Below are 18,869 nucleotides of genomic sequence, written 5' to 3'. Positions count from 1 at the left end.
GAGGCCCTGTCTCAAAAAAGGGTTGGAGATGTGGCTTAGCAGTTAATAACCCCTGGGTTCAGACCCTTTTACTAAAAAACAAAAACAGAAAAAAGAAAGTAAAAACAAGGAACAAAAAGCAAATTGAAGATTGATCATTGTAAAGAGTTGCTTTCCTATTATGCTGGTTAAGGTTAACTGGAATCTATCATTTTGTTTTTAAACTAACCTTCCAGGTTCAGTTTGATTACAAGGCACATGTAGTACAGGTGACTCCATTCTGGTTTGGTGTACTGGGGCATAGTGGAAGAGGCTAGTCTGAAACAATGGCTTTCCATAAACTTTAACAGTAGTTAATGACTAAGGTAATTCTTATGTATTTCAGTCTTTTTTTAAAACATATTTTTTTTCCTTAGACATTGGAACTTGCCAGGAATCCAGCAATGATGCAGGAAATGATGAGAAACCAGGACCGAGCCTTGAGCAACCTTGAAAGTATTCCTGGGGGATATAATGCTTTGCGGCGCATGTACACGGACATTCAGGAACCTATGCTGAGTGCTGCACAAGAGCAGGTGATCCGCTGGTTCCAAGGCTTAAGCCCCAAAGTAGCTTCTAAAGCAAATATGTGTGTGATTGAGGAATGTGGGGAATGTGATTTCATTAAAAAATAGTTTCTATATCTATTATTTAAAAGCTTGTTTCCGATTTTCATGTCTTTTTTTTAAATTACAGTTTGGCGGTAATCCATTTGCTTCCTTAGTGAGCAGTACATCCTCAGGTGAAGGTAGTCAACCTTCTCGTACAGAAAATAGAGATCCCTTACCCAATCCATGGGCTCCACAGGCTTCCCAGAGCTCATCAGCTTCTAGTGGCACTACAAACACTGTGAGTGGCACTGCTGGTAGTACTACCAGTGGCACTGCTGGACAAAGTACTACTGGGCCAAATTTGGTGCCTGGAGTAGGAGGTATGTGTGTAATAATTCATGCTTTTTTCATTGTTGTCTTCACCTAAAATGGGATTATAAGTATTGCTGTATTATTTGTATGTGGATGATGTATACCTTCTATGAAGTATCTTTCAGTGTTGCAGGTTTTGTGGGGTGTTTTAGGGGGGCAGAGAAAGGATTTTTAAGTTGTATACATTTGCGGAGTACAGTATGTTTTGATATATGTATATATTGTGGAGTGATTAAATCAAGCTGATTAGCATCTGTCACTTCATAACACTTATATTTTTTCCTGTGGTGAGAATAAAGTTATTAGCAGTTTCCAAGTGTATAGTACATTGTTATTAATTATAGTCATTATGCTATACTGTAGATCTCCAGAACTTACACAGGGAAAGATTTAAACAGAGGAATGATGAAGGAAGTACTCTTGTTACTATTTGAATTATGTATTGGAGAAACCAAAAATTAATGAAGGGGACTTGATTATGAGGTCATTCAAGTAATGCAGAGCAAATAAGATTATTACTGAGAAGGTGACCCAAAAATAAAAGGTAGAAAAACAAGCAGCTCTTTGTTTATTGTCAGAGAAGTAGGGGGAATAAAAGATAAACTACTCTTAAGTTGCTTGGCCTCGTTTAATTTCTGAAGCTGGTCTTGGAACTTGCAGTCTCCTGTTTCAAGAGCCTCCTAGCTCTTGAATCATTGGGATTATAGGCTTGTGCACTGTACCAAGCAAAATGTGTATTTTAGGTGTCTGCTTCTTCATATTTCAGTGAATTTGTATAACCAGGTGCCTGCCACTGTGATTAGGACATGAAACATTTCCATCACTCCAGTAAATTTTTTTTATACCTTTTTTTCTATTTAGTTCTTTTCACCACATCGACAGCCACTGTGGATTAGGTTCCCCTGCTTGTGTCTTATTTACTTTCATATACTTGTTTTGAAATTCATCCATGTTGTTTCTCTAGTTTGTTCCTTTTTGTCAAAAAGTATTCCCTTGCATGGGAATATTACAGTATGTATGACCATTTTTGCCTAGCTTCTCTCAACTTTGTAAAAGATGAAGAGCAAAAAGAATTAGAATTGAAACTTGGAAAAACCTGGATGGGATAAAAGCAGTATATGGTAGGATCTTGGCAGCAGCCAAATGGAACTATTTTGTGGCCAACAGAGTGGTCTGTGGATACTTTAAAATTGGGGCATATGTTGAATCGGAGAGGGTGTCACATGATTCATATAAACTAGGGCTCCAGGATAGGCACAATTAGAGGATCTGGGTAGTATGTCCATCTTTGTCTGGGAGGAACTAGTCTTGACTCCATCCTTCGGTAATTGCTATTGTTGGGCTTCTTGTTCTTGGTGAATGTTTTGCATTATGCTTTCTTGAGTTTTGCTCTGTTCTCAAAACCAAACTGCAGAACTATTAGATGTATGTCCATTTTTTAGGCCATTTCTTTCTGAAGGCTTGGGTTTAGGTGTTGGTTTATGTAGAACAATGGTTCAAATCTTACAATTGTTTCTCAGTGAACACAATTTGGTTCTTTTGTGAGTGCTTCTGGTACCTATAGGAAGGTCCTTGGAGTCTGACATCTGATAAGCCGTATACATTTCTATGTTCAAGCCCATTGATGACAGCAAACTTTTTTTTCTAAAGGAAGCTTTAAATATGTTATGGTCAATCATTTGTGTGCATTGTGGTAGAAAGGGCTATTGAAGATTTCCAGAGGCAGTTTTGTGTCTTCACATGCTCATAAGAGTGCTGAGAAAAGTGGATGGTAGTATCATTTCAATAGTAGATAAACTGAAGTGCAGAGAGAACACATAATTATCTGTGTTGTTATTCCTAGAGCACATTTCTTCGATTTAATCTGGTTTTGTTTTCTAGATCAATCTTTAGCAGTCTTGACAGGTACTGTACCCATATTTGGTAAAAATTAGATTTTCAGGTCTTAACCCCAGACCTTGTGGGGCATATAATTTTTCAGGGGTGGGAAGGTTTTAGGATCTGTGTTTTTGTAAAGGTCCTAGAGATTATGATGTATGAGTGGATAAGGGATTTACTTTTGTCCACTTTTCTATAGGTTAGACTCAATAAATGGGTGCCTTTTAAAAACTATTCATATGGGCTGGGACTGTAGCTCAGTGACAGAGAACTTGCTTAGTATGCATGAGGCACTGGGTTCAATCCTCAGCACCACAGAAAAATAAATAAATAGGGGCTAGGGTTGTGGCTCAGTGGTAAAACGCTCGCCTAGCATGTGAGAGGTGCTGGGTTCCATCCTCAGTATCACATAAAATTAAATAAATAAAATGTATTGTGTCCAATTGCAACTAAAAAAAAGATATTGTGTCCATCTGCAACTAAAAAAAAATAAATAAATAAAAAATAGAATAAAGGCATTCTGTCCATCTACAACTACAAGAAAATAAAAACAAAACCAACAAAACCATCCATATAGTTAAAATTCAGATGTTAGTGTTTTCCGTGAATTTGGTCTGTGATCATTAGTCACAGTGACAGGATTGGTCCTTTAGTAGCTTTGTGTTACTGTATTGTGTACCTGAGATAGATCAACTTAAAAGAAGGAAGATTTATTTTGGTTTATGGTTTCAGAGGTTTCTCTCCATGGTCACTTGGCCCATTGCTTTTGGTCCTGTGGAGAGGTAGTACATTATGGCAGGAAGGAGTGACAAAGGAAGCTGATCATTCTATGGTAGCTGGAGAGCAAAAGAAGAAAGAAAGAGTAGGGACTAGGGTCTAATGTCCCCTTCAAGTGCACACCCTCAGTGATCTTTCCTCTGGCCTCACCTTTTAAAGTTTTTGCCACCTCTCCTAGCACCATAGGCTGGGAACTAATCCTCTAAGACATAGGCTTTTGGGGGTACTTCTCTTAACTGTATACTTGGCATATAAATAGAAGAAATGGAAGTATAGTAACACTTCCCTTATATGAGCAGACCTAGATATATTTTAAAAAATACTTTTGTTTTGGCAGAGGAAGTGGAAAAATGATATTCTAGGTGAGGAACATTTTAAAAACTCATTGCTGAGGGAAGAATCAGAATGAGGAGAGTAATTGATGATCACAGTGGTATATGTTCTTTTATAGAACCCAGTGGATATCCTGAGGTTTCTGGATAATAGTATAGGTTTTATAAAAATTGAAGTACAACTTTGTGTGTGTGTGTGTGTGTGTGTGTGTGTGTTGATCATGGGATTGAACCAGGGATGCTGAGCTACATCCTCATCGCTTATTTTGAGTCTGGTCTCACTAAGTTGCCAGGCCTCAAATTAGCTATCCTCCTGCCTCAGCCTCCCAAATACCTGGGATTACAGGCATGAGCCACTGTGTCTGGCTTTAAGTAATACCATTTTTATTTTTTAAAATTTCTTTTTAGTTATTGATAGACCTTATGTATTTACTTATCTACCTATCTACCTATTTATTTATTTATATGTGGTGTTGAGAATTGAACCCAGTGCCTCACACATGCCAGACAAATGCTCTATCACTGAGCCGAAACTCTAGCCCAGTAACCTTTTTTAAATCAAGAAAAAGAAAGAATCCTGTATTCTGCTTACTTATTTAATTCTTATTAACAGTTCTTTTGAGAGAGATGCTTTGTTCCTACTTTAAATGCTATATAGAACAGACAGAACAAAGATTTAATCAAATATCCTAACCAGTAGGCTGTCGGAGTTTTTAATAGCAGGGTTTTGACATACAAAAAATCAGTTTTGCAACTTTTACTGAGGTTTTTAATTTAATGACTTAGTGCTCTAACATTTTATGTTGGTGCTCCCATCAAATTAAAATAAATAAGAAAAATGAGTTTATTCTGCCAGCCTGTCCAGTTGTCAGCATGTAGATCACTATTATGATTCTAACTCAACTCTTTAAATTTTGACATGTGTATTATATGTATGAATACATATTATGCATGTAACAGTCAAAATTCTTGACTCTTTTTCCTATAAAAATTTAATAATGTAGAAAGTGAAGAACTAGCAAACTTTTCATGTAAAGGCTCAGATAATACTTGAGGTTTTGCATGCCAAGAGGCAAAAATTAAGACTATTACATCATGGAAGAACAAAATTCCACAGATTTTTTTTTATTGGTGCAAATAAAAATATAGAAATAATTAAGTACAGTGTTTTTCTCATACATATCTCCTAATGAGAGGAATGAACTTTTAGAGGATACCATTTTGTTTAATTGGGGTTCACAATGTTATTTTTTTTTTAACCCAAAATTGTAAATGTTCACCAGTTAATACTGACAGGTAATGAGACTTTTATTTCATTTAAAATATGTATTTATTTCAAAATTATAGTTTTAACAGCATATTTATCAGTTGGAAAAGGCATGTATAGAATTTTGCTAGATTCTTTGGCTTTAGCATGCCATTGCATTGTAGATTAATCACTTCAAATTTAAAGTAGTATTTCCTCAATCACACAGTTCAGTGAATTTTAAAATGTGAAAGTTCCTTTACACTTGGGTTGGAGCTGAAAGTGCTACTGGTAATATGAACTCAAAAATAAATCTGCAAATTTGTGGGAAGGGAGATCTTGTTGCAGTTTTTTTAATATACTTTTAATTAATTTATTTTTTAATGTGGTGCTGAGAATCAAACCCAGCGCCTCACGCATGCTAGGCAAGCGTTTTACCTCTGAGCCACAACCCCACCTCCTTGTTGCAGATTTTGATAGCACAAAAAACAAAACAAAAACACCAGTTTGACTTTCCTTGTGATTCAAACAGTTTTAGGTGTCAGAATGACTTGACTGCAGTGTGAGTTTCACATGTAAATGATAAATTACCAATTCTCTAGAAAAAAACTAATTTTTAAAGTTTCTAAATGTTTAATGATGTTGGTTTTGTTGTGGTTCTCATTTAGAAAAATTTTAATCTGAGTCATGAAACTTTATCTCTGTGAAGCCACTGTATTTGGGCATGTCAGGATATTGAACTATTTCTAATAAAAATTTATGGGATTGACTATTAAGTTTATAGGAGTAAATAATGTTCATCATGGATACTCCATCTAGTTCAATAACATCACAGACTAAAATATTTTGCAGATTGTCTGCTGATGAATAAAATAATGCATAACCATAGTTTTAACTACCTTGTTATTTTTATAAGCTTTGTAGATTGATCCAACTCAAACCTTACATGTATTTTTATCACCATCTTATTTAATACATCTACTTCAGGTTGTTCCAAAGTGCTAATATTTTCTCAGCTTTGAAAATAGTCTCACTTCAATTGTTCCATGCAGATTTTTTTATATGAAACCAAATTTTCAGTCACTTCAAACTTGGCATTGACTTCTCAAGTACAATAGATCTAAGTAGTATCAGTAACATCTGTTGACTCATCAGTAACCATGGAATATCACTCGGAATCATTTATGTTGTTTTAAATTGCATATTGTTGTTGTGCTCAATGTCTTTAACTCTTTGAGAAAAGACTATTCTCCCAGAAGGTTAGTAGACTTAAGTTAAGATTTATTTGGCTGCTACAATTAAAATTTAATTAAGTTTGCTAATTAATCACTGTTGGTAGATGACTTTCCTTAATAGGCCAATAAATAAGCCACTTGGAAACTTATCTCTGGTTCCAACCTTATTTTCATGAGGAAATTAAGCTGTGATAAGATATTTAAATTTTGATATTTTTCCTCACCATTGCTTTCTTGTGAGTAGGGAATATTGTGATTAGTGCTTAGTGTGGCAATCTCTGTGTATGTTGTAGTCTTCAGTGTCATTTCATAATAAACACAGTGTTTTGCCGTCTCATTTGTAGTCCACCCCCCGCACCCCGCTTATTTTCTTTTGATATGATTGGTATGCCCTGGTAGTAAAAAAAAAAAAAAATGCTACAGCAATTTCATGTGACATGAATTATAACTGACTGACTCTTGTTTGTGGCACACTGAGCAGCAATATGAAGCAGTGATAGTGCTATACTCTGTTGCAAGTATTCCAACTCTGTTTTTGTAGTACAAAAGTGTGCCCATAGATAATAAACAAGTCAGCATGACTGTTCCAATAAAATAGGATTTACAGACACTAAAATTTGAATTTCAGATACTTTTCACATGTCACAAAATATTTATCTTCATTAGATTTCCCCCCTCCCCAATCATTTGAAAATGTAAAAACAATTTTTACCTTATGGGCTATACAAAAATAGGTTGTGTGCCAAATTTGCTGTGCAGGCTGTAGTTTGCCAACCTTAGAATACTTCTTGGATTCTAGGATATGGAAAAACTAAATTGATGCTTCCAACGAGAAAATAGGAAAAACAAATTATTATAAACAGTATTATATAAACTAGAATGTCAAATGGAAGAGTCAAGTGTATTATGCCTGATAAAAGTACATTAGGTGGAATAACGGAAAATGACAAAGCTAATGAGTTAACATAATAAGTTTTAGAATATTGGGTGATAAACTGTTAAATCACTCGGGGGAAATTCTCAGGGAGTTAGAAATAAAACACAGACACACAGTGTACCTTTAAACCAAGCTCCGGGATGGCTCCTCTGCCCTCTATCTCAGGCTCCCTAAGCTAGGAAGCGAGGATCTACAATAGAGGCTAGCAAGAGCTAGAGAGCACGCTTTGGAGTGGGCTTTTATTGGGGAACTCTAAATTCTGGGGAAAATCCTGTCCAATGAAGGTCAAGGGGGGCGGGGTTGCAAAGACAGGTGAGGTCCCTGGGGTTGTGGAGAGGCACTCCTCTACACGAAGACACTGTTACTGGAACCCTAGGCAGTCTAGCAACATGGCTGCTGCCTGATGCCTCATCACCCAGCAGGGGGAGTTAACTCAGTTGGGGTAAGGTTGGTCTCCCACAAATATCTTTGAGTTTGAGTGTATATAGTCAGCAATTGAAAGTCAGGGGCGGGGTACAAGTTAAACAAATTAATTAGTTTTCAAAGAAAAATTGCCTAAATAGTAGAGTTATCACATTGAATTCACAGAAATTCAACTGTAGCTCTCAGTCAAAAAGAGAAGAAAAGTAAGAATAATTATAACAAGCATTTTATACATTAACTAATTTGTCACAACCACCCTATAAAGTAAACAATATTTTCTCTATTTTACAGATGGGGAAACAGAAATATGAAGAAGTTACTGTCCAAGATTGCATAGTAGTTAGGTTGGATTTGAATCTAGATAATCTGGCTTGAAATAACTGCTCTTTAGTTACTGGCTCAAATAACATCTCTTAAATGTTAAATATGCCTGCTGTTTCACTCAGTGAAATGTGCCACTTCCCAAAGAAAATGGGATTGAGGCTTCTTTTTTCAATGTATGAGCACATTGAGTGCCTAATGGGATTCTTAATTAAGTGATCTTCTGCAATCCTGGAGGGAAACTTAATCCAGACTTTTTAACTTATGGTAGTTTTCAACAGTAATTTGACCATATCTAATTTTTGCCTGAAATTGACTTTAGAAGCTAAAGTCTTAGATAAGGAATTAGATAAGGAATTTATTATAAATGCAACCAGAATCTTAAAATCACAAGTCCTCTTTTACTGGTATATGTTGGTCATGTATTTTTGGAAATCTTAGTTTTAAAATTCTTTCTTAGTTTAGTAGGTACATAGTAGTCCCCACTTACCTGAGAGGCATACATTGCAAGACTCCCAGTAGATACCTAAAACTGCAGAGTACCAGTTCCTATGTGCTGTTTTTTCCCCCTAAAACATATGTACACAAATTTAATGCCTTTCCCATCTACTAAGCACTTAACATGAACTGTGACCATAATTTTTGCAGTCAAAACTTCTGTATTCTGAGGGGCAACAGCAAAACTGGCCTGAATTACTTTTTCCTTTACAATTTTACAGGATTTGTTTCTTACTGTAAATCTTAGTAGCCTCATCATATTTTTTTTCTCCTTTTAATAAGCTTTCACCTTTTCATTTAAAGGAAACATACTTAATGGCATCTCTGAATTTCCAGCAACACAACTCTTGTGCTTTGAAATCATTATTGAGAAAAGGTTACTTTGAACACACAAGCATTGCAGTACTTCGATGTTTAGCTACTAAGTGACAAAGTGGATGGGTAACAGATACAATATGGATGTACTTGACAAAAAGGGGTGGAGCAGGACAGCATGAGATTTCATCATGATAACTTAAAACAGTTTGCAGCTTAAAACTTATGTGTTGTTTATTTCTGAAATTTTCCACTTAATGTTTTGGATCTGTGTAAAGTGAATCTGTTGTTAAGGGAGAACTCCTGTGTACAGCTGCAGTCGCTAAAATTTAAGCACAGGTTATAGTATATTTTAATGCTTTAATTTTGTTTACGTAAGTTTTTCTTAATAAAATGTCTTTTTTTTTTTAAAAAAAAAACCTTCAGCTAGTATGTTCAACACACCAGGAATGCAGAGCTTATTGCAACAAATAACTGAAAACCCACAGCTTATGCAAAACATGTTGTCTGCTCCCTACATGAGAAGTATGATGCAGTCACTAAGCCAGAATCCAGATCTTGCTGCTCAGGTGAGTTTTTAAATTGTATTAAAAATAACTTCAGGGTAAACTAAAGTAACTTAATCCAGTACTTTTGATTTTGGCATATTTGTGTTGTGTGTGCTAGCTTATTAACACATTAGAAATGTAGGTAAACTCCAACTTTTTGGATAGTTTTGTTTTTTTGTGTGCTAAATTAATATTTCATATAATTGAAAACAGTTTCATCTCTGCCTCATTGACTAGAAAGTCTGCCATTCATTCACCAGAAAGATGTGCAGGCTTACTTTATGTATGTTGAGTTAGGAAATGAGTATAAAATGTTTTGGATTTACCCTCTCAAAGGTATACTCTTCTGTGAAATGTGAACCTTTTAAAAGCTATTAAGAATAGTATCAATACGGTTGAAAGACTTTTATGTATTAGACTGCCCAGATTGAAATAGCCATGCTAAACATTGCACTTGTGGAACAACTAAAATCTTTTATTAAAAGCAGAAAGGAATTAATGAGAACGCTGTCCCCCACATCTCCTAAATTGGTACACAGGTCTTCTATTGAATTATTTGTTTTCCAGTTTGTTTTTCTGAAGAGACCAAAATTAAGAAAAATAGTGGATCTCAACACTGGCTAAACTATTCAGGATCATTTGGATCATAAGTTCTTCTTTAAAAAAAAAAATTCTGATGCTAATCTTGGTATTCTCTAATGGATTTACATCTTTCAGGTCTTAAAGAAGAACAGGATCAGTTCTTCTTTTTAAAAAATGCTGATGCTTCAATTCCCATCCTTAGAAATTTTGACAAGAATTAGATTGCATCTTTCCTCCTCCTTTTTTTAACCTTCTTGAGTCCTCTGTTTGTGATATACTGCCAGATTTGGCAACACTGAACCATGAAGAATGTGAAATGAGCCTTGCTTATCTGTAATTTATGTTTGCTGTTTATTAAAAATGCCCATTTTTTTTTTACATTCTTACTATCATGTATATCTAAAAAGGACAAATTTAAAAAAAAAAAAAAAAAAAAAGGCTTTTGTAACCAGATATGGTGGTGCATGCCTGTAATCCCAGAACTTGGGAGACTGAGGCAGGAGGATCACAAGTTCATGCCTGGCCTGGGCAACATAGTGAAATCCTGCCTCAAAATAAAAAATGAAAAAGGCTGTAACTCAGTTATAGAGCACCTCAGGGTTCAATCCCCAGTAACAAAAAAGAAAGGTGAGGGCAGGCGGGGTGGGGGGGACACTTTTATAGAATCCTAGGAATTTTAAACACTTTTCTTTATTTTAATTTTAAAAAACTTTTTTATCTCTTAATTTTAAACTCTAGATCTCTATTAATAGGAGTATATAGTATATGTCTTGGCAGTATAATACATTCTGCCATTAAAAATTTTGTGTAATTGGAAATATAGACCAATTTTTAAAGAATTTTTATTTAAAAAAATTTGCATACAAATGGCTAATGAACAACACTGGATGTGCATCTTGTTTTTGGAATTTGACCTTAAAAAGCACATTCCTAGCTGTTATAACCATAATTTTGTATTTATAAAGGACTTGAGTACTTTGATATACTGTTTTACTCTAAAGTAAATGTTGACAAAGAATAGCTAGGAATGGATGCCTTTACTATAGACAATTGAGAAATGTTTACAATGCACTCTGGTTTATCAGAAGATTAACATTTGTAGTTTCTATATTCACTTTTGATTTTTTTAAATATTCAAAAAGTACTAACTGTGATATAAAGTCAGGTAAATTAGGAGAAATTTCCTAATAAAATGAAACGATTTTCTGAGAAAGAATTAAAATGGCATGCTTTTTTTCTAGATTAGTTTAGATGACATAAATCTCAAAAAGTAAATGTGGTAATCTCATTAATATGTTCATAATAAAGAAGTATCTGACTGAAGCAATAAAGAAGCAGGTTTGTTGACCTCAAGTAGGTATTATTTTATTTTCTGTGAACTTATTGATCACCTTGAAATGAATACTTTATGTCCATAAATCATTGTCAGATTCCTTCATTGATTGTGTTGAAATTAAATGATCCATTTTGCAACAATGGAAGAATTAGAAGAGGGAGGGGAATTCTCTTTACTTCTATCATTTACATGTAATTGCTCTTCGATATGGTTAGCTATACTAGAGAAAAAGGATAATTTCCTCCCTAGATTTTGGACAGGTAAATAGACTATCAGTAAATCATTGTTAGTTGACGTCACACTTTATACAAAATGATGTAAAATTTGTCTTTTTCAAAACTATACTAATTTATTAGTTCCTGCTTTTGCTGTTAGTGAATTGTAATATTAAGTTTCAAGTATCCCACATCATGTTAATATTGGCCCTGACTTAAAATTCTTAACCTCTGTTGAAGGTTAGGAGATAATGCCACTTTTATTTTCTCTGGTGGTAGTGAGGTAAAATCCAGATACTAATCTTGGTGTTCTCTAATGGATTTACATCTTTCAGGTCTTAAAGCATTTTAACAGTTTTCCCAGAGGACTGTTGGTGCTAGTTTTGGCTGATTTTCACCTAGCAGCTCCATTTCTCTGGCAAGTTGGTTGCTGTTTTGTGGTGTTATTTTTCCAGACATAATATTAACTGTTTTGTAGTAGACAGGTAGAAATAGCGATTCCAGATCTGGATTTTTCTCTGTGCTTAACCACTTGTGCATCGCGGTTTCTAAGCAAGCCATGTATAGTATTGATGTTTATGTTTATTCTGTCAGTGTAGCAGAAAATGTATCCTCATGACAGCCAGTTACTCCCATTTTTCTTTCTGAAGCAAAAATTCACCTTTTCTTAAGGAAAAGCCTAAGAAAATGATTGCTTATAGTTTTTAGAACACTGCATGTCATTATAATAACCACCATTCTTATTGAGAGAGATGATGCTGTGTCCCCTTCTCCCCCAGGTCCTTGTTGTGGACAGTATTTTCCCTTCTTTTTATTTATGTTCTATCTTCCTCTCTTTTAAATGCCAGCTTAGGCACTTAGGGGAAGATAGAATATTAAACAAGGTACATTACTTGTTTCAGATATTTCCAGTTAAAATTGTTTGAACACTTGCCCCATAGATGATGCTGAATAATCCCCTATTTGCTGGAAATCCTCAGCTTCAAGAGCAAATGAGACAACAACTCCCAACTTTCCTCCAACAAGTGAGTAAGAAAAGATGCTAGCTATCTTCGGTAATGATTTGCTTGAAAAAGTTTGTTGATGAACATTTTCCTTGCTCTTCTTTGGCTGATTGCAAAATATAGAATAGAATATGATAATCCTGCCAATTCGTGGAGAATTCAGCTTGATCCTACCTGAGCCCCATTTTACTGCTGACCTTTTGCTTATGTTTCTTTAATGTTAATTCTGAGGAAAGAGCTACTTTTTTTTCCCCTTTGCTTTCGAGGATTTAGGATTTTGAATGCTTTGTTAATACCATAAATCATTTCCTTTCACTTTACTAACTTTGAAGTGCTGCTCTGTGTCATATGATATACTTTATGGTTTTAATCTCAAGTCACAGGATAAGCTACCCTATTCTGTTGTATAAATTGGATTCTTTGTAATGTTTAATTTCTTGTAAATTAGTAGAAAGCCTGTTTTCTAAGGGCTAAATCTCATTTCCTCAAACCTGGAATTTTGTAAAATTAAAATTGTAAGTGTTGTCATATAAGGAAGATTTTATTATTAAAAAAGTACTGAGATTGCCATGGTATTTTATTATTTAAAAAGATAATTGAAAAGTCAGTTTTGGTGTTTTGATACTGGTAGTTAGTTCTAGGGCTTTATTTATTATGAAAATGATTCTCAGGCCTGTCATTCCTTAGCCGAGGTTAGTTAGTGTTCTTGATCTATTGTAATGATGTAAGCCTATTTTTTGGTCTGGTGGTGAATATCTGAAGGTGGAAAAGCTGAATTCAGGACACAGGTATTAACTTGAGTTTTGGAATTATTGTTTTAGAGTGTACAGTATTGGTAAATTGTTACATTAGCAACAGATACCACTTGATCAGGTGGAATAAGTGGCTTTCACCATATTACTGTTGTGCATTTGGAGGCCCTCTTAGAAATAATAAATTTTTCTTCTGTTGGAGAAGGGGAATAGTTGTGGCTTCCAGAGTCACTCCTGATTGTCTTCCATTATGCAAATGTCTTTCATGATGAACTTGGGAGGAAGTCAAATAATGATTTGCATACTAGATTTGCTGTCAAAGAGGAGGACTTGTGTTTTGTTTGGGGGAAAGAAATTATGTATTATCATATTCTGGAAGTAAGGTTTTAGATTTTTCTCAAGAAACACAGGAGAGGAAAGATGTGAAAATTACCGACACTGATATTAATTCCCTTGTAACCACTGATTTTCTTTCATTGTTCCTTAGATGCAGAATCCTGATACTCTATCAGCAATGTCAAACCCCAGAGCAATGCAGGCCTTGTTACAGATTCAGCAGGGTTTACAAACATTAGCAACGGAAGCCCCCGGCCTCATCCCAGGGTAAGCTTATTTGGGGAACGTTATGAAAGTGCATAATGGTTGTTTTCTCTCAAAATTTCACATTTAATGTCATTTCTGATATTTTTGAGTGAGATTATTTTTAGTGAGAACTTTCAAGTTATAAATGCTTATTTTTAAGAAGGCAACTAATAATATGTTAAAAAGTGTGTGAGTCACTACCTATTCTAGAGTCTAGTTTTACAAGTCCTTAGATTTGTAATGAATTTGTGCTTTCTCTAGGTTTACTCCTAGCCTGGGGGCTTTAGGAAACACTGGAGGCTCTTCAGGAACTAATGGGTCTAGTACTACACCTAGTGAAAACACAAGCCCCACATCAGGAACCACTGAACCTGGACATCAGCAATTTATTCAACAAATGCTGCAGGCTCTTGCTGGAGTAAATCCTCAGGTAACAGTTTCTTTTTCTTCAAGTTTTGCCTTCTTTAATATTAGAAATTTAGGAATTTCTAAAAATAAAAAGGAGGAAAAAAGTAGCTCTTTAGTATTTTGACTAATGAAGAACACAATTTTAAGAATCTTGAATCTAAAATTAAGCATTATAGAAATTGTCAACTTTAGTGCTGTATCATTTGCTAAAGGAAGCATTGTTAATTCTTGGGAAGAATGTTTTAATCCAGTGCCTTATTTGTTTTACAAAATTTTGTCAGGAGGAATAGAAGCTTAATTATCCTCAGAACCCCCTGGATAGTTGTAGTGTAGTCTTTATTTTTACTTGGAAAAAGCCTGTCTCAATCCTATACCATAACATCACCTCCTGTGTAACTTATGAACTTGAGTTACACATGAACATGAATACCCTACCTCTCAGAAATGTTGTTATATCTGTAAACATTGGCTTTACCAAGAATGCGCCATTAGACAAAGATGATTGCCAGTTCAAATCTATTTTGATAGGTTGCCTCCATACTTCAGCATGGAAAAAAGTGTCTCAAGATCTGTTAGATGCAGGAGCTGGGGTTGTAGCTCAAGTGGTAGAGTGCTCAACTAGTACATGTGAGGCACTGAGTTCGATCCTCAGCACCCCATAAAAAATAAAATATATCCACCTAAAACTAAAAAAATAAATTTTTTTTTAAAAAAAGTTCTGTTAGATGCTAATTTCAAGCCTTGATAAACAAAGGAGGATGTTGTCATCTTGTGTGTTTGTGTTTATGTGTGTGTGTGTGTGTGTGTTTTGGTACTAGTGATTGAAACCGCAGCCTTTTATTAATTTTTTTATTTTGAGACAGGGTCTTGTTAAGTTCCTTAGGACCTCGCTAAGTTGCTGAGACTGGCTTTGAATTTAACCTTTGTCTTGCCTCAGCCTTCCGAGCTGCTGAGATTACAGGCATGTATCGCCGCACCCAGCTCATGTTTGTATTCTTGATACCTTGCATAGTTTCTAGCTTATGGTGGTTACTCATAAGTGTACATTGAATTAATACAAACAAAAGATTTGGTTATTGGACAGAATTAATCTTTATATCAGTTGGGCAGTCTCTCCATTACCAGGTAGACTAGGATTGTTTGGATATTTATGTTTTTTGTTTTAGTTCATTTCTAAAAGATTTGATGTGGCTGAATTGTCAGCATTAGGAATATAGTTTATGAACTTAAAAGTTTCGGAATTGGCTAGTAAAGTAATTGAATCTCAGCCTTATTGGAACTTCAGGTTTTTATACATGAGAATACTGGTTTATAAAGTTACTCAGGTAGTAAGTAGCCACATAATCTAGTTCTAAACTATTTGCTTTTATGTTTTTTCCATCCCCCATGAGCCTGTAAAATAATGGTTGAAGTTTATTATAATGCTGCTGCTTTTTATTGTTTTGTTGTTTTGGGGTGGTGCTGGGGATTGAGCCCAGGGCCTTTTGCCTGCTAGGCATACACCTATGCGCTGAACTACATTCTTAGCCTGTAGGACTTCAATTTTTTAAAGGGAAAATTGCACGATCTATTTGAAAAGATTAAGTGTAAACTAGAGTAAAATAAAGTGCGAATTTTAAATATGTTGAATGTTGGATAATGAGTTCTTTTAAATTGGTGCATCCCAGTTATACAGAATGGTGGGTTTCATTGTGCATATTTGCATGTACATAAAAAACACAATTTGATCAATTTTACCCCCTCCTACTCCTTTCTTTCCCTTTACTCTAATGGTTGCATACTTTCATGGCATCTCTTTTTTTCCCTCTCTAACTTCCACACATGAGGGAGAACATACGATACTTTTCTCTTTGACTTTGGTCTCCAGTTGATCCATTTTCCTGCAGAAAACTTCACATATACCATATTTTCTTTACCTATCCATTCGTCTGTTAACAGACACCTGGGCTGATTCTATAATTTGGCTATTATGAATTGTGTTGCTTTAACCATGGGTATGCAGGTATCCCTAAAGTATGCTGACTTTAGTTCCTTTTATAGCTGGATCTCATATGGTTAGTTCTTTTTTTTTTTTTTAGTTTTTTTGAGGAGCCTCCACACTCATTATCATAGTGGTTGTATTATTTATATAACAAATTCCCACCAACAGTGGTATAAGTGTTTTCTTTTCCCTCCTGTTCCTTCTAGCACTTATTGTTATTTGGGTTCTTGATGATTGGCTAGGCAGGTGCTTATAAAGTGCAGTAGATCAGCATATGTTTTAAAAAAGCAGTTAAAGCATGTAAAGTTATTTAGGTGTGACATGGATTGGTTTCCCTTTGAGTAAGCTTGCTTATTTATTTATTTATTTATTTATTAACAGCTACAGAATCCAGAAGTCAGATTTCAGCAACAACTGGAACAACTCAGTGCAATGGGATTTTTGAACCGTGAAGCAAACTTGCAAGCACTTATAGCAACAGGAGGTGATATCAATGCAGCTATTGAAAGGTTACTGGGTTCTCAGCCATCATAGCAGCATTTCTGTATCTTGAAAAAATGTAATTTATTTTTGATAACGGCTCTTAAATCTTTAAAATACCTGCTTTATTTCATTTTGACTCTTGGAATTCTGTGTTGTTATAAACAAACCCAATATGATGCATTTTAAGGTGGAGTGCGGTAAGATGTGTGGGTATTTCTGTGTTTTTCTTTTTTGGAACAGTGGGAATCAATGCTTTTTCATTTAAGGCTACTGCATGCATCAAACACTTCTGCATTTATTGTAATTTTTTAAAAACATCACCTTTTATAGTTGGGAGAACAGATTTTGTCCTGCATCTGTCCATTTTATTTGCTTTTTAAACATTAGCCTATGGTAGTAATTTATGTAGAATAAAAGCATTAAAAAGAAGCAAATCATTTGCGCTCTATAATTTGTGGTACAGTATTGCTTATTGTGACTTTGGCATGTATTTTTGCAAACAAAATGCTGTAAGATTTATACTACTGACAATTTTTGCTTTATTTGAATACTGTATGCACATTTGGGACTGCATTTCTAGAAACATACTGTGTTAGGTTATCTAAGCAGAATACCTATAACCAAAAAAGTAAAAATAAGGAAATACTTTTAAAGCTTAGTGTTTCCTAGTTGTATAGAATCTTACAGCATCTTTGATGAACATCTCAGCAAAAGTGCCAGTTAGTCAGGTTTGTTAAAAATATGGTAGAAAAGCTGATTCTGGTTATCTGTTTAGGGACATTTAATTGTACAGACAGCATAATGTAACATTGTCTCAACATTCACAGATTGACTGTAAATTACCTTAATCTTTGTGCAAACTGAAGGAACACCTTAGTATACCCCAAGATGCATTTGCCTAGGTCTTTACAGCTTCTCCCATAGTAGTTTAACAGGCATTACAATTTGTAATTGAAATGTTGCTTTCACTGAAAGTGTTGATGTTTCAGTTACTTTTAATTGCCATATAAAAATAGAACAATCTTCTGGGTTTATCAGTTTTTTTTTTTATGCACAGGCAATACATGAATTTAAAATGATTTGTTAGCCACTTGTTTCTGAAGTGTTTGGATAGTTCTATTAAGAAATAGTTAAATATTGTGCTTTTCAGAGACTCAGAGAAGGGAATGGGGGAGGGGGGCGAGACGGAATCTATCCTGAATTGGGCCAGCCTAAACTAAATAATACTGGCAATCAAGATTCTGTTAGGATTTCTGTGCATATAGTGTAGTCACGAAGTCTTATTTGGGGTGAAAAAGAGCCGTTTTAACAATGTTGAGTACATTTGGCTGTTCTACAGCCTTTTTCTTCCCTCCCCAAAGAAGTTCTCTTTGCCTAACTCTCAAATTGTTGGGGTGGTACATTCCTTTAGGACCAATTAAAACATAACTTTTAGAGGGTCAGTAATATATTTGGCTGACTCTGGTTCAGTATTCTCTTAGGTCGTTATTTCTCTCATGTACAGTTTCAGGAAATTAAAATGTTAAAATAACCTAAAATGAGTTCAGACCAATAAAATCAAGGGAAATACAAGATGAATTCCATTATTTCTGTAAGTTGCTTGCTATTAAAAAGCCAAGAGGCCAGGTTGCCCACCAGTCCATGCACTGTTCTGACACTTTCCCCAGGAGGAAAACATGTACAGAGGTCAGGGTGGAGGCATAACCACAGGAGATTAAGAATGTTCATGTGTCTTTACTCTTTCTGCCTTATGCCTCAGTCTGGTTTAAAGACTTTTGTATTGGTGAATGGCAGTATACAGTGTGGGACAGTGTCATAACTAATTTGATGATTTATTAATCACAAAATAACAATAAATCTCTAGCTTTTACACTTTGGTTTGTCTTGCCTCTTTTGTAGAAAGATAAAGATGTCTTCTCTCTGTCTTTTAAAAGCTTTTGAAGTAGGTTCACCCCAAATTTTGTCACACTTTACTCATTTTAGTAATTTTTCAAGCTTTCCCAATGTTGTATACACTATGTTATGGTGTGTTAAAATTTGCAGCTTACTGGGAAGGGATGTGACTTGGGCTCTGC

General features: G+C 34.9%; 1 protein-coding gene across 2 annotated transcripts in view; it reads left to right on the top strand.

The window, feature by feature from the left end:
• Window positions 1-18,664, top strand: part of Ubqln1 (ubiquilin 1) — a 46,720-nt gene extending 28,056 nt beyond the window's left edge. Inside the window, exons 5-11 of one of the 2 annotated variants that reach the window (XM_015506067.2) lie at window positions 396-554; window positions 715-949; window positions 9,330-9,472; window positions 12,526-12,609; window positions 13,828-13,943; window positions 14,184-14,352; window positions 16,693-18,664. In XM_015506067.2, the coding sequence (XP_015361553.1) occupies window positions 396-554; window positions 715-949; window positions 9,330-9,472; window positions 12,526-12,609; window positions 13,828-13,943; window positions 14,184-14,352; window positions 16,693-16,845 (1,059 nt within the window). In that variant the 3' untranslated portion in view covers window positions 16,846-18,664. The remainder of the gene's footprint in view (window positions 1-395; window positions 555-714; window positions 950-9,329; window positions 9,473-12,525; window positions 12,610-13,827; window positions 13,944-14,183; window positions 14,353-16,692) is intronic. The other variant, XM_015506068.2, reaches the window with a different exon arrangement.
• Window positions 18,665-18,869: the final 205 nt, after the last annotated feature.

This window comes from Marmota marmota, unplaced genomic scaffold, assembly GCF_001458135.2.
Source record: "Marmota marmota marmota unplaced genomic scaffold, marMar, whole genome shotgun sequence".
In the NCBI taxonomy this organism is placed as follows: Eukaryota; Metazoa; Chordata; class Mammalia; order Rodentia; family Sciuridae; genus Marmota; species Marmota marmota.
This window is presented reverse-complemented; position numbering and strand designations above follow the sequence as displayed.